Genomic DNA, 23,324 nt, shown 5'->3' with positions numbered 1-23,324 from the left:
ACAGGAGGCTCCCAAGCACTGAGGATGTCACCTAGACAGGGGATGAAACGTTTGCAACAAAAACTTCCAGCTCGGCGAACAGAACCACAGCAACGAGCACCTGAGCTACAAATCTTCTCACAAACTTTGAGTTAAAGTTCTAAATTGGAGGAAGGTCAATTTTGACGGTATTAGGCAAAAACTTTCAAAAGCTGATTGGGGGCAGATGTTCGAGGGTAAAGGGATGGCTGGAAAATGGGAAGCCTTCAGAAATGAGATAACCAGAGTCCAGAGAAAGTATATTCCTGTCAGGGTGAAAGGGAAGGCTGGTAGGTATAGGAAATGCTGGTTAACTAAAGAAATTGAGGGTTTGGTTAAGAAAAAGAAGAAGCATATGTCAGGTATAAACAGGATAGATCGAATGAATCCTTGAAAAAGTATTAAGGCAGTAGGAGAATACTTAAGAGGGAAATCAGGAGGGCAAAAAGGGACATGAGATAACTTTCGCAAATAGAGTTAAGGAGAATACAAAGGGTTTTTAACAAATACATTAAGAACAAAAGGGTAACTAGAAAGAGAATCGGGCCCCTCAAAGGTCAGCTAAGTGGCCTTTGTGTGGAGCCACAGAAGATGGGGAGATACTAAATGAGTATTTTGCATCAATGTTTACTGTGGAAAAGGACATGGAAGATGTAGAATTTAGGGAAATAGATGTTGACATCTTGAAAAGTGTCCATATTACAGAGGAAGAAGTGCTGGATACGCATATAAGTGGATAAATCCCCAGGACCTGATCAGGTGTACCCTAGAACTCTGTGGGCAGCTTGGGAAATGATTGCTGGGCCTCTTGCTGAGATATTTGTATGATCAATAGTCACAGGTGAGGTACCGGAAGACTGGAGGTTGGCTAACCTGGTGCTACTGTTTAAGAAGGGCGGTAAAGACAAGCCAGGGAACTATAGACTGGTGAGCCTGACGTCGGTGGTGGGCAAGTTGTTGGAGGGAATCCTGAGGGACAGGACTTACATGTAATTAGATGGGCAAGGACTGATTAAGGATAGTCAACATGGTTTTGTCCGTGGGAAATTGTGTCTCACAAACTTGATTGAGTTTTTTGAAGAAGTAACAAAGAGGATTGATGAGGGCAGAGTGGTAGATGTGATCTATATAGACTACAGGAAGGTGTTTGACAAAGTTCCCCATGGGAGACTGATTAGCAAGGTTAGATCTCATGGGATACATCGAGAACTAACTATTTTGATACAGAACTGGCTCAAAGTTAGAAGAAAGGTGGTGGTGGAGGGTTGTTTTTTAGACTGGAGGCCTGTGACCAGTGTAGTGCCACAAGGATCGGTGCTGGGTCCTCTACCTTTTGTCATTTACATAAATGATTTGGATGTGAACATAAGAGGTATAGTTAGTAAGTTTGTGGATGACTCCAAAATTGGAGGTGCAGTGGACAGCGAGGAGGCTTACCTTGGGTAAAACGGGATGTTGATCAGATGGGCCAGTGGGCTGAGGAGTGGCAGATAGAGTTTAATTCAGATAAATGTGAGGTGCTGCGTTCTGGGAAAGCAAATCTTAGCAGGACTTATACACTTAATGTAAGGTCCTAGGGAGTGTTACTGAACAAAGATACCTTGGTTCATAGCTCTTTGAAAGTAGAGTCACAGGTAGATAAGATAGTGAAGAAAGAGTTTGGTATGCATAACTTTATTGTTCAGAATATTGAGTGCAAGAGTTGGGAGGTCAAGTTGAGGCTGGACAGAACATGAATATTGCGTGTAATTCCGGTCTCCTTCCTATTGGAAAGATGTTGTGAAACTTGAAAGGGTTCAGAAAAGATTTACAAGGATGTTGCCAGGGTTGGAGGATTTGAGCTATAGGGAGAAGTTGAATAGGCTAGGGCTGTTTTCCCTGGAGTGTCAGAGGCTGAATGGTGACCTTATAGAGGTTTACAAAATCATGAGGGGCATGGATATGGTAAATAGACAAGGTCTTTTCCCTGGGGTGGAGAAGTCCAGAACTAGAGGGCATAGGTTTAGGGTGAGAGGGGAAAGATATAAAAGGTACCTAAGGGGCAACATTTTCACGTAGAGGGTGGTACGTCTGTGGAATGGGCTGCCAGATGAAGCGGTGGAGGCTAGTACAATTGCAACACTTAAAAGGCATCTGGGTGGATATATGAATAGAAAGGGCTTGGAAGGATATGGGCCTGGTGCTGGCAGGTGGGACTAGACTGGGTTGGGATATCTGGTCGGCATGAACGGGTTGGACCGAAGGGTCTGTTTCCGTGCTGAACGTCTCTATGACTCTGTATCTTCTGGGCTCAGTATCAAATTCAACAATTTTAGGACTTAAGGCACCTCTCCCAAGTCCTTATCCCTATTCCACACAACAGGCCTTGTTGTCACATGGTCTGCTATTACACACAACCCATTGTAATATTAATAGTCCCCATTATCAGCTATCCATTCTCCCAAGCTGATTGTTATCCAGTCCTGTCTCTGTCCAAGAGTTCTTCTCACTCTTTGGACACTATATCCACCTATTGTTTACTCCTTACCCCCTCCCACCCAAGCCTATCTTCAGCATAATAAAAACTATTTCCTAGCTACCATCACTTTCGAAGAAGGGTCACTGGATCTGAAATGTTAATTCTGATTTCTCTCCATATATGCTACCAGACCTGCTGAGCTTTTCCAGCAATTTCTGTTTTTGTTTCTGAATTCCAGAATCCACCGTTTTTATTTGGTTATAATCAGTGGTAGATTGAGAGGTAAATGCTCACTAGAATACCATCGCAGAGCCATTAAGACAGCCAAGGACCAAAACCGATCCAAACTAGAGACCCAGAAAGACACCCGGCGACTATGGCAAGGACTGAATGACATCACAGGTTCTAAAAAGAGACAGTGCAAGAAAGCAGACGATGACACATCCCTCCCAGATCATCTCAAAGCCTTCTATGCTTGCTTTGAGCAGAATTTCGGCGGAGAGGTAACACCTATTCTGACAAGTCCTGACGAACCTATCCCAACTGTCACTGCATTAGAGTCAGATCAGTTTTCCTTTGTGTGAATCCAAGGAACGTGATGGGATGAGACAGAGTACCAGGCCGAGCACTCAGAGCAGGCGCAGATCAACTGGCAGAGGTCTTCTCGGACATCTTCAACCTCTCCCTGCAGCAGGCCACTGGCCCTGCCTGTTTCCAGAGGGTCAACATCATCCCTGTGCCTAAGAAGGGTCATGCAGCATGTCTCAATGACGAGCACCCAGTGGCCCTAACCTCAGTGGTCATGAAGTGCTTTGAAAGGCTGGTCATGGCATTAACCAACTCCAGCCTCCCTACTACTCTTGACCCACTCCAATTTGCCTATCGGACCAACAGATCCATGTCAGATGCCATATCACTTGCCCTTCAGTCCTCCCTAGAACATCTCGACACCAAGAACAGCTACGTAAGAATCCAACTCATTGACTACAGTTCAGCCTTCAACACTATTATCCCCTCAAGACTGATTACTAAACTTCGTGATCTCAGACTAAGCCCCATTCTCTGTAAGTGGATCCTCAGTTTCCTGACCCACAGGCCACAATCAGTGAAGATTGGGGACAATATTTCATCCTCACTAACACTCAACACTGGAGCCCTTCAGCGGTGTGTACTCAGCCCCCTACTGTACTCACTATATACCCATGATTACGTCTCCAAATACCAGACTAATGCTACTTTCAAGTTCGCTGATGACACCACCATAGTCGGTCGAATCTCAGATAGCAATGAAACAGACTACAGATGGGAGATGGAAGACCGGGAAAAATGGTGCACTGAGAATATTGAATGGACTCACAAATTCTTAACAATCGCCTGTACCTGTGTTTTTGTTTTTGCTGCTGTTTACATATTATTTACTATCTATGCTACTTAACTCTGTGATCTGCCTGTATTGCTCACAAGACAAAGCTTTTCACTGTGCCTCGGTACACGTGATAATAAACTCAATGCAATTCAATTCGTCTGAATACTACATGAGTTCTAGAATAAAGATTGTATTAGAAAATAAATTATTTGACAAAAATCTCTTCACTTTTGAAGTGAAGAGAGCCCCTGTCAGATGCACTATTTGGAAAACACAGGAGTGCTGGACCTCATCCGCTGAATGATTTGACAAATGCTTTTGTGATATGAGATTTCCGTGTGTACTCATTCCTTTTTAGTCTGGTACACCTGGAGAAATGTATGCATTTCTGAGCTCAGTTCTAAGGGACCTTGGAGTGAATGTTGCACAGTTTTGTCAGAATGATAACTATACGTTAAGGATGAAGCTATGTAGAGAGATTGGACAAACTATAGTTTTATTCCCTGGAATTTAGAAAGTTGAGGTAATTTATTTGAAACATTTAAAATGTCAGGGGAAGCAGAATCATGACTATAGGTCGGAACTCCTTCCTGTTGACATTTTTAACATGTAATTAAAGTATGTGTTTTTTAAAAGAGTTCTGGTACAACCAAAAAGGGCTGCCGATGTAAATTATGTGGCTGTCAGAGAGAGAGAGAGAGTGAGTGAGAGAGATAAAACCATAGGAAGTTACACCTGAATATGTGGAAGGAATCTGAAACAATCGCCGTGCAAAGGGAAATAGGTAAGTCAAAACAGACTGGACTGTGATTTCTTGTGATTACAAAGATAACGAGGGGATGATGCTCCCTGCTTAACACAAGTCACACCCTGCAGACCACGTCCCAAACTACAGACACATTTTGTGATTTTCCTTTTGAGGAAGACACAAGGACAGGGATTAAACATCCAAATTTAACTCAACTGTAGAGTGCTAGTGGGACTGAGGTTTTTGGTGCATAGTGGGCTACAGTATCCAAGTGTACTAACTAGAGTTGGAGTATTTGCTTGTTGTGAAGGTCACAGAAAGTTGTTGGTTTAAGATTCATTTGTGAATTTGGTATAAAATCTACACTTAGGAATGTTATATTGTTATTTATTGTTATTTATTGGTTGAGGTTTCAAACCAAGTCCTTTTAACCACCTCATTAACGAATGTAAATGTTCCAATGGCATATTTTGAAGTAACGTAGGGCAGTTCTTTACAGTATCCAGACCCTTAGATAATCCTCAACCAACGATAGTCAAATAGACTATTTGGTCATTATTTCCTGCCATTTGTAGGACATTGCTATGCACATATTAGTAGTCACATAGAATTTCAACTGCATAAAGTACTTGTTGGGCTGTGAAGTACTTTGGAATGTCTTATGAAATGGCACAGCACAAATGTATGTTATCTGTGGCTCCATTTGACAGCACCTCTCCCTGAAGGTCAGGGGTTCAATTTCTACTCCAGGATTTTTCAGCACAAAAATCAGTACTGATACTCAAGTGCAGCACTGGGGAGAGTTGGATGGTCAAAGAATGTGATATTCAGATGCAATGTTAAACTACCTCACAAGTGGAAGCAAAACATTCCCACAGCATTGTTTCAAAGAACAGATTGTTCTTCCCGGCATCCAGGCTAATATTTACCATTCAATAACAGAACAAATTATGTGATCATTATCACACTGCTATTTGTGGGTTTTGCAGTGCTCAAACTGGTGGCATTTTTTTCCCTAAATTTCGAAAGTATTTAACTGGCTGTAGAGAGCTATGAAACACCCAGTGGTTGTGAAAAGTCTTATCATTGCAAGTTTTATTTCCTTGTAAAGTGCAAATGCTGGTTAAACCCACTCTCCATGGATGAACAAAGTATTTGGAGATTAAAGGAACTGAAACAATCAGTTTCAGAGAATAAACTTTCTGTTGTCCTCCAGAAAATCCACAGCAAAATAAAATTCAATAAATTAAGATTAAATCCAGAATGGTAATTGATACTAGTGAACACATCTCTTTAATTTAATTTAATTTCTAGATAGGCTGAAGTCTTAATAAAGAGAAAATCATCCATATTTTCATTCTTTGTCTTTATGATTTGGCTAGAAATATTCACCAATTGCCGACAGAGCCACTGATTCATTCTTTCAGTTCTGTTTCAATAACAGAGTGGTATTTATCCCTTTAAAATGGGAAATTTCAGTTCCTGCAACCTCTAAGTATTTTTATTGCTCACAATTAGTGGGGTTGGACTACTTTCCACATCTCTCAGGCTTTACTCCCATGACAGACTCTTGACTTTTTTCTCTCACTGTTGCTCATTGTGTTTGCATTTTGCGGATGCATGATTTGATCTCCATAGTGAAAAAATGCGGCACTGGAAAAGCACAGCTGATTGTGAGGAGCAGCAGAGTCAACTTTTCGAGCATAGGCTCTTCATCAGGAATGATCTACCATAGTCAGTCTGCATTTTGTGCTGTTAATTTTCTACATTTTAGTTCTTTGTCTAATTTACTTGTCATGAGTATCTCTTAGAAGATGTCCTCCTTAGGTTTGTGCGTTACACAGCATGTGTTGAGTTGTAAGAAGTGTAAGGTGTTGAAATGCTGAAATTAATTTTTGAACTTGCTGAGTAAATAGTAACTTGCGAGCAGACAATTTAGCGAAGACAAAATTGGGTAAATCTGGTAGTGGTGACAGAAACTTGGTAAGAATGGGAATTTGGTGCTGGACAGAAGGAAGTGCTCAATAATTTAAAACAAGTAAGTGAAATAACATAACAAGATTTTAATTAACTAGATCTATATTAAAATCAACTTTTGTGGACGATATCAACATTAATGGGGCCCAAATTGTATTAAATGAAAACTTGGATTATTTGAACAATCTAAACGATAAATAGGAGTAAGGGAATTAAATGGAAAGGGAAAGCTAAAAATATATATGTAAATAAACCATAAATAGATGGCACTGTGACAGCTGAGACCAATTCCCTCAAATTCCTGTGGATGTGGGAATTCCAAGACTTTTCACAAATCCTGAATAACACCTTGTGCAAAAAGTGCCTCCAGTGGTTCAAATACGAGCTCTGGGTGTCTTGTCTTGTGATGCTGCTTGAATTTGGAGGCATTTGGAGGTTGTGTTTCCTGTACCCCGCATCCCATGAAGTAGTTACTCTGAGCTTTAGAAACTTCAAAAGAATAGTAAATGAGTAGCTGGGTGGATAGGAAGGTGCCTTTGGGAGTGTGGCACTCAGTAATCCTTTGGGAGTGTGGCACTCATAAAAATTGTTTTCAATACTGGCTATTGGAGAGGGTGAAAATATCTCAGAATAGTGCAGCCTAGAATCCATGGTGCTGTGAGGTGATTACCTGCAACAGGTAGGCACAGCAAAATACAAAGATGCAATGCTGATAGGGGATTCAATACACAGTGGGGATTAAAAGACTCCCCTATGCTGCTTGACAATGACAACAAACACTTGTTGATCTTTAATATATCAATCATCTTAGTGTGCAAACTCATCAACTTCTCTAAAAAGCTGCTTCATCAAAGTCCTCAATTGCACTTCCTGTAACAGAACTTATACAAAACAATGTCTTTTGGAGAGTTGGCACCAAGGCCTGGGTAAGAAGTCATTGTCTCTGATTCTTCTCCTACTTCTGAGCCACCTTAGGCCCAAGTCTCCTAACTTTAACCTTCCTCTTTAAATCCTTAGGGTGCTTGGAATTGAGAACTATAATCACAGTGGGGTTGGACTGCTGTTTGTAGCAGTTTTACACAACTGCGTGCTTTGCTAGCACATATCAGAGTGTCAATCACATTGCTGTGGGTTTGAAATCCATTTAAATCAGACAGCTAAGGATGAAAGTTTTTTTCCTGAAAGAGATTTAATAATTCAGCTGCATTTTTATGGAAATCTAGTCATTTCAAAGTCATCATTTTTGATAGATTTTTCCAAGATTTATTTAAACAGTGAATTTAATTTTGCCAGTTGCTATGGTAGAATTTGAACTCTTGTCTACAGTTCAAAAGTCTAGATTACTAATCCAACAAAGGTTGGATTTTCATCCTTGAGGTGGTAGCAGGAATTGGGAAATTTACTGGCTTGTAAAAAATGCCTCTAAATGTATTATTTTTGTTCCAGGATGGTGGCTGTGCTTTGGAATCAGGCCTGCAACTGTTGGAAAGGATTGGGGAGCAGGAGCTGCCGGTGGACAGTGGGCTGTTTAAAAAGCTAGTCTCAGTGCTCTGGTACTTTGCCCCAGTTGTACAATTGGTTCTGCTATAACACACTTTTCTTCAATGTGAATTGGCTTTTACGTGATTGAAGAATATAGACCATTATTTGTAGAACGCGAACTTTCCTTACCTGCATTGGTATAATGCAATTCCGGTCCTATTGGTTTAAATGGTATTGCTATGATGTGATTTTCTTATAATGCAGGATTGCAAGGGATTGGAACTATTATACCAGAACAGACTGTAATGAAAACAATAAAAGAGAAAACAACTTTCACTGCTCCCACACATTCCCCATGCCTTCTCTATTGTAAATTTATGTCCCTCAGTCACCCGAATAGTCCTTTAATGCCTTCCATATGAACCAGTGTTGATTAAATAACTCAAAAGGCCTCACAAACTCCATGCCAATCTATGTTCCTCCTGCACTATCCCTGGCCCTTATATATTCCATGCCAATCCATGCCCCGCCATGCCCATCTATGGCAATTTAATGCCAATTATCCAACATATAGTCTCAAAAGAACCATTCGACTCAAATTGTAAATGCCATGTGTGAAAAAGCTTTTATAACTTCCTTAAAAAAAGTTATTTTATGACATATTCATAAAAATGCCAATGTTAAAGTTTAAATTGCCAAACTGAAAAGCACTTGACATCATTTTCTTTTGTGTAAATAAACACTGAGCAATTGAGAATTCAATCTTAGAGACAAAGTTTTCAATCAAGAAATGTTTACCTAGGTGCTTCAACATACTAATGGACAGCTGAGCTTGCCATGTAATCAGGTATTCTGCTTGTCTTCATCCTTCAGGGAAAAGAGAGAGTCAAACAGAAACAAGAGAGAAAAATAAAAACAAATAGAGAGAAAAATATACTGTTTGCATCATTCGAATTTGATTCCTTAAAAATGAATAAACTGAATTGTGAAAGTATACCCTAAAAGGTAACCAGACAAGAAAGCAGGATAGGAGAAAGGGAGGAATGAATTTCACTGAGTGTGAATAGACCTCTTGATTCGTGGCATCCACTTATAATAGGAGGGATGACGGAGTACTAAATACAATAGAGCCAAAAGAAGAATAAGTTTAAGGTTTGAAGATGTCACTCCAACAGGGTAGTGATAGGAGTGAAGGGATTGGAAAGAATGAGAATAGCTAGTGGAATTGTTAATGAGTAAGGAAAACACTGGGGATAAAAGAATGAAAAAAAATCTACAGATGATTAGAGGTATGAGTGAGCAGGCAGTTATTGAGGACAACATTTTCACTTCTTTGTTTGAAATAACTCTGCAGAGGCTGGTATCCCATCATCAAGTCACTCTTTATTTACACATGAATGGTCCTTGATTATAGTACAGATCGTTCTGGTATAACGTGTGTTTCATCAACATGAATTGGTTATAACGCAATTTATGTATTGTGGACTCTGTTTGGATAACACAAACTTTCTATTGAATGGGTATAGCAATTTTCTATGTCGCAATTTTCTACAGCGTCATTTCTATAGTTGTTTTCCACAGTGCGATTTTCTATAGCGCTAGGTTGCAGAGGAATGCAACTGTTGTATTATAGCAGTGTGATCTGTACTGCTTCATAGAGAGTCAGGCACCACAGAATCAGTATTTGACAATCTACAATTTTACGTCAGCTACAGGTCCCTGATTAGACCAGGTTAACAGCGCCAGTCAATGCATTCTATGAGGCTCAGTTGGTTACAATTATGACAAAGTTCACCCAAAATGCATCTCCTTTACTTGCTATTTTATATAACATAGTCCATACCTATCACTTGACATGCATAAGATGATGAGATGGATATAGATATAAAACAAGTAAGCAGAGACACAGGTAGTGAAGCAATGGAGAGAAGAAAGACAGGCAGATACATAAAAGGAAATTCAAACTGACATAAGACCAGACGGTTTGACAAATGTTTATTAAAATTGTAAACCATGTGTTCTTTAAATATTTTATTTGAAGACCAATAAAACTGAAATAAGAGGTCCTTACCCAAACACAATATTAGTAGTCTTTATTAAGTCAGCTTAAGGTTTATAAAATCTAATAACGTTTGCACAAAAGCATCAAAACATTGCTATCAGAACATTTTAAAGATCTGGTGCACTTAACAAAGTTAGGTTTTAACCAGCTTGCCAACAAATTCATTTTCATAATAATTTTCTGCTTTAATTTTAGAAACATTTCCGAACTGAAACTACACCATGCAATATTAATAACATATGCATTGATACACAGTGAAATTCCTCTATCCAAAAAGAAAACATAAACGATGTTAATATTTTTGTTAAAGTAACCAACAAAGGAGCTTTATTTGCTACAAACATTGCCTAGTATAACTTCTGTCATTTTGAACCTCATTCATAACACCAACTTTATTGTTTTAAACATATTAACAGTATTTATTGCTTGTATTTTATATGTTCAATACAGTAAAACTTCCAAATTTTCAGATGGGAGTTATTTATTCTGTAATTCCAAGACACTGTCTCAGGTGTGCTGCAGTTTTTTCCATCTGTTGTATGTCCCATGTCAACTGCCGTTTATTCGACTCAACTTTATTCAATTGACAATATAAACGTTTAAGTATGGCTTCACACCTTTTTTTCTGCACCTTAAGAAATTAAATGATTAATTTTTAGATTGATCCAAATCAAGAGCAATAATTAAACATGTATGCCTTCCAAACTCTTGAGAAATCTGTTTACAGATAAGTGACATATATATGAAGTACTGTGATAAAGTGCAGGAATAATTAGATCAAAGCAAGGGATTTAGAAAGAATTGGAACAAAGGTACAAATATGAGGAACAGGGGATGAGACACATGAGGGAAATAGATGAAGGATGGAAGAAAGTAACAGAGTGAGAAAAAGGGACCAGAGGCAAGGAGCAGGAGGGGCAAAGCCTGTGGCATGTAAAAAGTAAAGTAAGACAGGAGGTGGTAGAGACACAGCAGACAAAAAATGGAGTGGGGCAGGTTGAAGGGAAGGAGGGAGACAGAAAACAGAGCAAAAGGAAGAAATAGATGGAGTGAACAAAAGCCAGAAAGCATGGTGCGGAAGAAAAGAATTGGTAAGGAATGGTGTTGTAGCTGCCCTTGGCTGAATGTGATATAAATAGGCGGCTTGTGGTTTTTTAAAAAACTATAACAAAAAAGCTGAAGAAAATTGTATTTGATGTAGCATTTCACGTAGCTCAAATCATGGCCTTCACAGAGAATTCACAAAATGCCTTTGAGAATAACAGCAAACTCTGAGTAAGATGGAGCTAGAATATAGACAGTAAGTCTCCTCTTTTCTGATAAGGTTAGCTCAGATGGAAACCGTCAGATTCAAAATTACCTTTTTAATCTGAAATAGAAAGAAAAAGCTTGACCCACCTTAGATGAGGCCTTTTAAATAATTATAATTGCATATTAGAGTGGAAACATATATTTGCACAATAAGAGTGGTTTTAATATATTAGACACAGGGACATGTAATTAGATTTCTGTAGACAGTCAGTCTTGGATGCAGAGACTAGTTTTGATAAACCCCATTAGAAAACCTTGATAAAAAGCTTTGGTACTAGCTAGTTCGAACTTTGTTATTTAGTATAGATTAGAAGAAAAGCCTGAGCCTACACCAATCAAGATTTTTTAGGTTATTGTCACTACATATTAAATACACTTACATGAATATGTTACAACTTAAAATGCAACCAACCAACTAATATTAAAGAAATTCAACTGAATTTCCTTTCAAGAAATAGCAATAGGCAGTAGAGAGGAGCTTTCACTCCATGAGCAGGGAGACCGGAACAACAAAAAAGTATAAATAAGATAACCATGTAAAAGAGTACCAAGTGACAAATAACATAGCAAGAGGGGCAGAAACAATTAGGAAACAGGATAATTATGACATTGTGAGAATAAACAATCATTGCTTCACAATTGAACAGTCTAAAGAATACTGGAAGAAGGACAGAAAAAATTATAAGTCAAGGCTAAGAAAGAGATCATACCCAGTCGAACCTTAATGAATACAAATAAGATTCTTTTAATGACTTGTAAAGCTGTAAAAGTGATTGAATTTCATTCCTATAGATCAAATTTAAATAGATGCTATCTTATTTAGAAAAAGGTAGTATGAAAAGTTTTTAAAGTAATCATAACAAGGTTCAGCCTGGCATCAAACTTCAGTTTTAAACCATCTTGAAGTATGCCCATAGAAGAAGGTGCAAATGACAGAGAGACTGTGTTTATTTGACTTTTAAAACTCGTGGGAGAGGGGCGCCACTCCTGAAATTGGCAGCTTTGCCACAGAATTGTAATATTAGATGTAACTATGTACAACTTTATAAGTATCTTTCTATTAGAGCTATTACAAACTTTATAACAATTGGTAGAAATTAACCTCCCTTCAAATCTTCTGTCACAAGGTTAGCGAGGAATATAAATTGCAAGACAGAATTTGAAAAGTCCTTAGTAATCAGCAAGTATACAGTGCAGCTGGCAAAATCTGGGAAGGAACGTAATAGTCAGTATTGCAATAAGATGTATTGTAAGAGTCCATGAACAGGTGATGGGGGTATGGCAAACATCGCAAGATGATGGGAAGATCTCAGGTTGACCACAAAGTTGTCTAACATTGATTGTGTATTCACAGAATTGCATGTGTCATTAAAGGGGAGATGGCAAGCACCGATGTCAACATTGCATGTAACCATTGTGACATGGTATGTATAAATATCCTGTACTTTATTGGATAGGTAGAGTGTCCTAGAGACCTCTCCTGTGCTGCATTGGTAAGGAGCTTGGAGTAAAGATTGATTTGTGCTGCTGAACACACAACTCAAGACTCCTCTTTAAATAAACCTTTTCCAACAGATGGGGAAGTGGAAAAGGTGTGAAAAGGATAAAAGGTAGTGGAGGGAATGAAGGAATAGAAATGAGAGGTGGAGAAAGGATAAGAATAGGAGAAAGAAAAAAAGAGGGCAGACGGTGAGGAAGATAGTGAGGAGGGAATTAAATGAAAGCATGTGGAGAGGAGGGTTATAGATTGGTGGATGGTTGTAAGGAGTGTAAATGTGAAAGAACCTGGGAAAAAGGAGTAGAAAGGCAGTAGGAGTATACTTAAGAGAAAAATCAGAAGGGCAAAAAGAGGACATAGGATAGCTTTGGAAAATAGGGTTAAGGAGAATCCAAAGGGATTTTATAATTACATTAAGGACAAAAGGGTAACTAGGGAGAGAATAGGGCCCCTCAAAGATCAGCAAAGCAGCCTATGTGTGGAACTTCAGGAGATGGGGAAGATACTAAATGAGTATTTTGTATCAGTGTTTACTGTGAAGAGGGACATGGAAGACATAGAATGTGGGGAGATAGATGGTGACACCTTGCAAAATATCCACTTCCAGAGGAGATGGTGCTGGATATCTTAAAACGCAGACAGGTGGATAAATCCCCAGATCCTGGTCAGGTGTACCCCAGAACTTTGTGGGAGCTGGGGAAGTGATTGTTGAGCCCTTTGCTGAGATATCTGGGTCATTCACAGTCACAGATGAGGAGCCAGAACACTGGAGGTTGGCTTACACAATGCCACTATTTAAGAAAAGTGGTAAGGAAAAGTCACAGAACTCTAGACCGGTAAGCCTGACATCGGTGGTGGGCAAGTTGTTGGAGGGAATTCTGTGGACAGGATTTATGTGTATTTAGAAAGGCAAGGACTGATTAGGGATAGTCAACATGGCTTTGTATGTGCGAAATCATGTATCACTAACTTGACTAAATCTTTTGAAGAAGTAACAAAGAGGACTGATGAGGACAGAGCAGTAGATGTTATCTATATGAATTTCAGTAAGGCGTTTGACAAGGTTCCTCATGGTTGCCTAGTTAGCAAGGTTAGATTTCATGGAATACAGGGAGAACCAGTCACTTGGATACAAAACTGGATCGAAGGTAGAAGACAGTGGTTGGTGGTGGAGGGTTGCCCTTCAGACTGGAGGCCTGTGACTAGTGGTGTGCAACAAGGATCAGCGTTGGGTCCACTGCTTTTCATCATATATATAAATGATTTGTATGTGAACATAGAGGTATAGTTAGCAGGTTTGCGGATGACACCAAAATTGGAGGTGTAGTGGACAATGAAGGAGGTTACCTCAGAGTACAATAGGAACTTGATCAGATGGGCCAATGAGCTGAGGATGGCAGATGGAGTTTAATTTAGATAAACGTGAGGTACTACAGTTTGGAAAGGCAAATCAGAGCAGGACTTATAAACTTAATGGTAAGACCCTGGGGAATGTTGCTGAATAAAGAGACCTTGGAGTGCAGGTTCATAGTTCATTGAAAATGGAGTCGCAGATAGATAGGATAGTGAAGAAGTCATTTGATATGCTTTCCTATTTTGGTCAAAGCATGGAGTATATGAGTTGGGAGATCATGTTGTGGCTTTTGGAATATTGTGAGCAATTCTGCTGTCCTTCCTATCTGAAGGATGTTGTGAAACTTGAAAGGGTTCAGAAAAGATTCACAAGGGTGTTAGGAAAAAGTGAAGGGCTTATGCCTGAAAAGCTGATTCTCCTGCTTCTCGGATGCTGCCTGACCTGCTGTGCTTTTCCCGCACAGGGATCTAAGGGGCAACCTTTTCACACAGAGGGTGGTGCGTGTATGGTATGAGCTGCCAGAGGAAGTGGTGGAGGCTGGTTCAATTATAATATTTGAAAGCACCTGGTTGGGTATATGAATAGGCAGTGTTTAGAGAGATATGGGTGGATAGGTTAGGATGTCTGGTCAGCATGGATGAGTTCAACTGAAGGATCTGTTTACATGCTGTACATCTCTATGACTCTATGACTCAAAATAGGATGACAAGGTCACAGAGTCATATTCTGTAACTAAGGATTGTAGCTAGATATCTAAGATGGTGCTGTAAGTAGCAATGTATAAACTTTTCACTTTACTCATTTGAATACATGTGACAACGAAGCTAATTCAATTCAATTCAATTCATCGTATACTCTTTGAGCTGCGGGTCTAATTGCTTGGGACACCTCCACATCTGCACCAACAGTAACAGCCGTGCTATCCAATTTAATTTCCTGTACAATCTGCCTCACTCTTAACTCTCCCAAGAAAGCAGAAAGAATCAAGCCAGGTTGTGGGCTGTCTGGCATCAGGCTCCTCACCTGAGAGGAGAGCATCTTGACTCTGACCACCTCTGGTGGCTGACTGACTGTGTTCCAGTGTCCCTGGACTAATATCAGAATTTGCTTTTTTCAATGCACTGGGACCCCCTCAATGAAGGCTATCCTCTACAACTTTCCTGAGGCCTGCTGACCACCATGACAAACTTTCTGCCTTTGACTCAGAGCTTAAATGGCACACCTTGACAGAACTAACATGAGCCTAGTAGCTCTGGCTGAGGGGGCAGAGCACACAAAAGCAAGGCAGTTCAAGGCAGGGATGCTGGGAGTATCCAGGTAGGCACAGAGTAAGTGAGTGAAGAGCCTGCAGATACATGAGTTAGATGTGTTCCTGAGCACACAGCATCCTTGCTGCAGCATTACAATTACAGTTGCCAGTGCAGTCTAAGATGTAGCATTAAAACGCACAAGCATTCTCTATTGATTGTAGATGTGTTCATGAGGTTTGAGAGGCTGGCACACATCAAATGTCATTGCTTGTGGACCTGGGGTGCCTGTGGCAAATGGTGCCTGAGATATTGGAGCCCGGTGTCCAAGATAATGAACGCACTAGGTATGCACTCTGAATTCCATACTGAGATAACTTAATGTCCGGCTAGTTTGGTGCATTTGTAAGTGAGGATGCTAGTACTAATGAGACAAGTTAAAAGGCATTTACCAGGCAATAATCCCCTTTAAGTGGCAACTTGGTGTTGCTGAGGAAGAAATTCACCACATTACTTGTCAAATAATAGGAAGTAATGCAAAATGCTCCAGATATTGAGCTACATCTCAAAGTCTCGCATGATTATGCCAGAAATCTCACCATGACAATGCTATTTCAGACCCTTAAAAAATTCTGCCCATAATGTTTGGTTACATGGCCAATACTGCTAATACCGAACCAGAATGGTTTAGAAGACCAAAGTTAGCACTACACAATAGAAGATAGATTGTGGTTTTGCATACTTAGTCTGTAGATAGCTAGCCTCTTTAGCCTCTTTTGTGAAGCATTGATTAGATATACAAGAAATCTAGAGATCTATTGATTCTGTGTTTCGGGTGGACTTTGCATAATGGCAGATAGGGATTCCATACTGATATTTTGGATTGGCATGTCCATTCTTGGAGACATTCCCATTCATGTAACTGAAATAGAACTTTTTGGGGGCTTGAGATAGTCTATGGTCAATTAAGCAACGGGTTCCTCATACTTGGCAGCCATGTTAACAACTCATTGGTGTGTATTTTAAAATATAAAAGACACTTCCAGTTACAGGGTATGAAGCTGGGAATTTGGTGAGTGAGGGAATCCAATGAGGAGGGGAAAGAGGTCCTATGTTCATTTTAAAATTTTGTTTGCATCCACAAGAGTTGGGGTTAAAAATGGCATGAGCGACAACAAAGGGCTAGAGGGAGCTCATGTCTGTAAAATGCTCAACTGCATCTGGAGAAAAATAAAAAGCGACATCAAAATGAAGCAGGTAAATGATTAGTTGGTGAGTACTTTACCATTTTGCTCAGCTTTCTTTTAAAGCTCAGAAACTGTATTAGTATTTGTAAAATTATATTAATAAGCTTTACTCATTGTAATAAAACTTGAATGATAGAGTTTATTAATAAAAATAAATGATATCACAAAATAAAGATGGGCAAACAGCACGTGTGTTGTCGCCACAGCATGTTGCAGCTCCTGCATGCCACTGTAACTTAGGACAAATTTGTCTGTAATAAGTCTGTGCAGCTTGAGGAAGTTTGGCTCAGAGTTGAGTTGCAGGCAGAACTACAGACACTTCAATGCATCAGGGAGGGGGAAAAGTTACCAAGAATCTTCATTCCTGGAGATGGTCACACTGTTTAAGAGATAGTTTCTCCTTTGGTTAATAGAAGGAGGATGTGACTGCAAAGGATATGGGAACTCTGAAGGCTGGGGTGGAGATGCTTCAGCTTTTGCAATTGTTCAACGGGTTTGAGGTTCTTGCACTCCGTGTGGATAAAAACAGTGAGTGCACGGAGGGTAAGCAGACAGAGCATGATACCAAGCACAGGAAAACATTCAAGCAGGGGATTTAACATGAACATAGTAGTTGTAGCTGACCGCTTAGTCAAAAAAATAGACATGGTCCTCTGTAATCAAGAGTGAGAGTCCAGATGTCTGTGTTGCCTGCCTGGTGCCTGTGTTTGGGACATCCTAGCAGAGATATTTGTAACATCTCTGTTAGAAATAACCACAAGTGAGGTTTCACAAACTTGATTAATTTTTTTGAGAATGTAACTAAAAAGATACATAAGGGCAGAGCAGGAGACATTGTCTCCATGGACTCAGTAAAGCCTTTGACAAGGTTCCGCATGGTAGCCTGATTAGTAAAATTAAATCAAATGGGATTCGGGGACAGATTGCCAACTGGATACAAAATTGGCTTGATGGTAGGACATGGAGGGTAGTGGTAGAGATTATTTTTTGGATTAGACACTTGTGACCAGCGGTGTTCCGCAGGAATCATTGCTGGGTCTACTGTTGTTTGTCATTTATATTAACGATTTCGATGAGAAATTTTGGAGGTATGGTTGGCAAGTTTGCGGATGACACCAAGATTGACGGTATAGTCAAGAGTGAGAAAAGTTACAAAAGGCTCTTGATCACTTGGGAAAATGGGCTGAGAAGTGGCAGATGGAATTTCATTTCCATAAATGTGAGGTAATGCATTTTGATAAAACAAACAAGGGCAAGACTTATACAGTTAACGGTGGGGCCCTGGGTAGTGTTGTTGAACAGAGAGACCTAAGCGCTCGGTACATAATCTTTTGAAAATTGTGTCACAGTTAGACAGAGTGGTTATGAAGGTGTTTATCTTCAAGGAGAAAGTGAGGACTGCAGATGCTGGAGATCAGAGCTGAAAGTGTGTTGCTGGAAAAGCGCAGCAGGTCAGGCAGCATCCAAGGAACAGGAGAATCGACGTTTCGGGCATAAGCCCGAATTCCTGAAGAAGGGCTTATGCCCGAAACGTCGATTCTCCTGACCCTTGGATGCTGCCTGACCTGCTGCGCTTTTCCAGCAACACATTTTCAGCTATGAAGGTGTTTAGCACACTCGCCTTCATTGCTCAGACCATTGAGTATAGGAGCTGGGACATCATGTTGAGGTTATACAGGACATTGGTGAGGCCACTTTTGGGGTATTGCATTCAGTTCTGGTCGCCCTGCTTTAGGAAGGTTATTATTAAAATGGAAACGGTGCAGAAAAGATTTCCAACGATGTTATCAGGACTGAAGGATTTGAGTTATAAGGAGAGGCTGGATAGGCTGGGATGTTTTTCACAGGAATGTAGGAAATTGAGGGGTGACCTCATAGAAGTTTATAAAATAATGAAGGGCATAGACAAAGTGAATAGCGAACGTATTTTCCCTAAGGTTGGGGAGTTCAAAACTAGGGGGCATATTTTTAAGGTGAGAGGAGGAAGATTTAAAAGGGACCTGACGGACAACTTTTTCACAGAGAGGATGATTTGTATGCGGAATTAACTATCAATGTAAATGGTAGATGCAGGTAAAGTTACAACATTCAAAAGGCATTTGGACAGGTACATGAATAGGAAAGATGTACAGGGATATCAGCCAAACTCAGGCAAGTGGTACTAGTTTAGTTTGGGAAACTGAGTCGGATTGAAGGGTCTGTTTCTGTGCTATATGACTCTATTGGCACTAGGCTGGAGGGGAATGTACAGTTGGAAGGAACGATTCAGTACTCATGATTCAATGATGAGTAGATATCAATGAGTATAGGCAGAACTAGGAGGAGATTCTGCTGAGGGAGTATAAACAGCTATGGACTAAATTAAGAAAAGTAAAACCTCAGAGGCTTATTGAAAAATGAGCAAACAGGCAAAGAGTAAATATAACTGGAGAGTTTCAAGATTAGTGTGGGAGAAACAGATTTTGATTACTGGGCACGAGCACTAGTACTGGCAAAAAAGGGAGGCGGTATGTTGGGATGCTCTTCAGAATCATGTTGGGATCAGTTTTCTTGTGAATCATATAACTAGGGCAATAGTGAGGGCTTTAACCTAAGCAATGGAGTGAGGGACCAAGTTTTGGAAGACTTTATTAATTAAAAGGAGAAGGTAAAGCAACAGAGTTAGTTAGCAAAAAGGGAAGCGCCAAGGACCCGGGTTCGATTCCCACCTCGGATGACTGTCTGCGTGCAATTTGCACATTCTCCCCGTGTCTGCGTGGGTTTCCTCTGGGTGCTCCGGTTTCCTCCCACAGTCCAAAGATGTGCAGGTCAGGTGAATTGGCCATGCTAAATTGACCATGGTATTAAGTGCATTAGTCAGGGGTCAATATCGGGTAGGGGAATGGGTCTGGGTAGGTTACTCTTCAGAGGGTTGGTGTGGACCTGTTGAGCCAAAGGGCCTGTTTCCATACTGTAGGGAATCTAATCTAATCTAATCTATCTAAAATTTGACTAGATGGGTTAGAGTGTACAAAGAGAACGGTGTGACCGTAGATCAGGTGGGAGATTTCAAAAACAGCAAAATGACAGATGTGACAAGGTATTTGCACAGGGGCTGAATGGCCTAATCCTTTTCCAACTTGTATGTTTCATTTATATGACACACAGCTTTACATCCACTCTACTTCGAGACGAGATTCCTCTCTTGACCCAACCACCAGTGTGACTTAAAGAGACTAACAGCTGCATATAGGTTTATTGCTGGTTTATTTCTTCTGGTAGCTGCAGCAATTTTAGATACATGAACAAGGTGTTGAAGAAGGGATAAGGAAGAAGGGGAGAAAGATTCTTAGCAGGAGGGCAAAACTACAGGAGATATTTAGTGTGCTGATTTATTTGCAAGAACAGATTGCAGGAGTGTTGTGATGACTGGGAAGTCATTTATATAATGGTATTCTCAGACATGCTGGCAGTAGTTTAGGTTCAATGCAGCAAATTGAGAATACATGATAAGAGTCAGAGTGCAGCTACAGGTTGGAGTTGAGACCACTGACCTCAGAAACAGAGAATTGCTAGCATTTGGGAGAGTGGTGCAGTTGTAGTGTCCCTACCTCTGAGCTAGGTTCAAGTCCCACTGCTCCAGAGGTGTGTAATAACATCTCTGAACAGGTTGCTTAGAAAATATGTAATGAGCTTACATCATGATACTAAACCTTGACCAATCATATATAAGCACAGCAAGAGCTTCTGTTGACTTTGGCAATTTGCCTATTGACTTCTGCAGCTTTAAATAAGTTGGTGGTTAAGAAGTTAAAATGTATGGTCATTGTGACAGTACAGGAAAACAAAATCACATGGCCGTGTAGATTGTAGCCATTACTGTTAGATGTTGCGCAAGTCTATAGCAGCCTCTCTGAAAAAGTATACTTCCCCTGCGCTCAGCTCCTCACATAATTCCAGGCATGTGACTCAAGGACTATAATCACTATTGGCTGGGGAAACCCTGTGGGCAGTCCCCCTGTGCATAGTTCACTAAGAGATCCAAAGCCGAGTGCTCTTTCAGCTATGTTTATTTAACCAGACTACTGCCACCAGGATAGCATTGACTTCCAGCTCTGAACTTTCTCAGGATGTACCAGGAGAATGATGTTCAAAGAAGTAGTCTCCAAAGTTCCCTGTGAAAATGTAATCAATGTAAATGTGATGATTGGTACAGTAAGTAGATACCAACGATCTGAAATTTTACAGGGGATATCCTCTCTAAACGCCACTTCTTATCACTGTTTGAAAGCTGTTGCATCCACTATAATTGAATGGGTCTAGTCCTGCCCAGTACTTCCATTCTGACATGCTAATATGAAGTTTGGGTTTTGCTGCAGACTGCTGTTTGCTTCAGATAAATCCCTTGGTCACCCTTCAAATCTCTGTCCTAACATAGCGATGGGTAAGGAATAGTGGGAGTAGAGCGGTAAATTGATCACTGTGATTTTGAAGTCTTTCTTAACTCACTTCCAACAGCAGAGGGAAAACTTTTCTAATTAAAGGAATAAATCACACCGCCAATGTTTTTGTTAAAGTCTTTTACTTGGTAAAGTTATCTGCAACAAAATAAACTTTACATGGAAGGTGTGATCTCTAATAGTCATTGAGATGTACACCATGGAAACAGACTCTTCGTTCTAACTCGTCCATGCCGGCCAGATAGCCTAAGTCAATAGCCCCATTTGCCAGCATTTGGCCCATATCCCTCTAAACCTTTACTATTCATGTGCCCATCTAGATGCCTTTTAAATGTTGTAATTCTATCAGCCTCCAACGCTTCATTTGGCAGCTCATTCCATACACACACCACCCTCTGCATGAAAAAGTTATCCCTTAGGTACCTTTAAATCTTTCCTCTTTCACCTTAAACCTATGCCCTCTCGTTTGGACTCACTCACCCTGGGGAAAGGTCCTTGTCTATTTACCCTATCCTTGTCCCTTATGATTTTATAAACCTCTTTAAGGTCACCCTCACAACCTCTGATGCTCTAGGGAAAACAGCCCAGCCTACTCAGCTTCTCCCGGTAGCTCAAACCCTCCAACCGTGGCAACATCCTTGTAAATCTTTTCTGAACCTTTTGAAGTTTCACAATATCCTTCCTACAGCAGGGAGACCAAAATTGCATGCATTATTTCAAAAATGGCTGAACCAATGTCCAGTACAGTAGCAACATGACCTCCTAACTCCTGTGCTAAATGCACAAACACTAATGGCAAGCATACCAAACACCTTCTTCACCATCTGATCTACATGTGACTCCACTTTCAAGGAACTATAAACCTGCAGGCCAAGGCCTCTTTGTTCAACAACACACCCCAGGATTTTACCATTAATTGTACAAGTCGTGCTCTAAAGTCTTTCCAAAACGCAGCACCTCTTATTTATCTAAATTAAATTCCATCTGCCACTCCTCGGCCCATTGATCAAGACCTTGTTGTACACTGAGGTAACCTTCTTCACTGTCCACTACACCTCCAATTTTGTAGTCAAATGCAAAACTTACTAACTATACGTCCTATGTTCACATCCAAATCATTTATATAAATGACGAAAAGCAGTGGACCAAGCACCGATCCTTGTCGCAGACAGCTGATCACAGGCCTCCAGTCTGAAAAACAATCGCCCATCTTCTACCTTTGAACCTGTTCTGTATCCAAATGGTTAGTTCTCCCTGTGTGCTATGTGAATGTTGCATACATAAATTTTGTCCCTCCAAGGCAGACTTGTATTTCACGGCTCAGGGATGGGCAGGACTGGCAACTTAACGTTCCAGGATACAAATGCTATAGGAAGGATAGAATGGGAGGCAAGAGAGGAGGGGGAGTGGCATTTTTGATAAGGGATAGCATTACAACTGTGCTGAGGGAGGATATTCCCAGAAATACATCCGGGGAAGTTATTTGGGTGGAACTGAGAAATAAGAAAGGGATGATCACCTTATTGGGATTTTATTATAGACCCCCTAATAGTTAGAGGCAAATTGAGAAACAAACTTGTAGGGAGATCTCAGCTATCTGTAAGAATAATAGGGTAATTATGGTAGGGGATTTTAACTTTCCAAACATCGACGGGGACTGCCATAGTGCTAAAGGTTTAGATGGAGAGGAATTTCTGAAGTACGTACAAGACAATTTTCTGATTCAGTATGTGGATGTACCTACCAGAGAAGGTGCAAAACTTGACCTACTCTTGGGAAGTAAGGCAGGGCAGGTGACTGAGGAGTCAGTGGGGGAGCACTTTGGGGCCAGCGACCATAATTCTATTCGTTTTAAAATAGTGATGGAAAAGGATAGACCAGATCTAAAAGTTGAAGTTCTACATTGGAGAAAGGCCAATTTTGACGATATTAGGCAAGAAGTTTCAAAAACTGATTGGGCACAGATGTTCGTAGGTAAAGGGACGGCTGGAAAATGGGAAACCTTCAGAAATGAGATAATGAGAATCCAGAGAAAGTATATTCCCGTTAGGGTGAAAGGGAAGGCTGGTAGGGGATTTTAACTTTCCAAACATAGACTGGGACTGCCATAGTGTTAA

At 40.4% G+C, this 23,324-nt stretch overlaps 1 protein-coding gene across 1 annotated transcript in view; it reads right to left on the bottom strand.

Moving 5' to 3' along the window:
- Window positions 1-10,592: 10,592 nt before the first annotated feature.
- LOC122555478 (coiled-coil domain-containing protein 122-like) overlaps window positions 10,593-23,324 on the bottom strand; it is a 55,986-nt gene continuing 43,254 nt past the window's right edge. Inside the window, exon 4 of the mRNA XM_043701505.1 lies at window positions 10,593-10,742. Within this exon, the coding sequence (XP_043557440.1) occupies window positions 10,593-10,742 (150 nt within the window). The remainder of the gene's footprint in view (window positions 10,743-23,324) is intronic.

This window comes from Chiloscyllium plagiosum, chromosome 12 (genome assembly GCF_004010195.1).
Source record: "Chiloscyllium plagiosum isolate BGI_BamShark_2017 chromosome 12, ASM401019v2, whole genome shotgun sequence".
NCBI classification, from domain to species: Eukaryota; Metazoa; Chordata; class Chondrichthyes; order Orectolobiformes; family Hemiscylliidae; genus Chiloscyllium; species Chiloscyllium plagiosum.
Note: the sequence above shows the minus strand (reverse complement) of the source record. Positions and strands in the feature narration are given on the sequence as shown.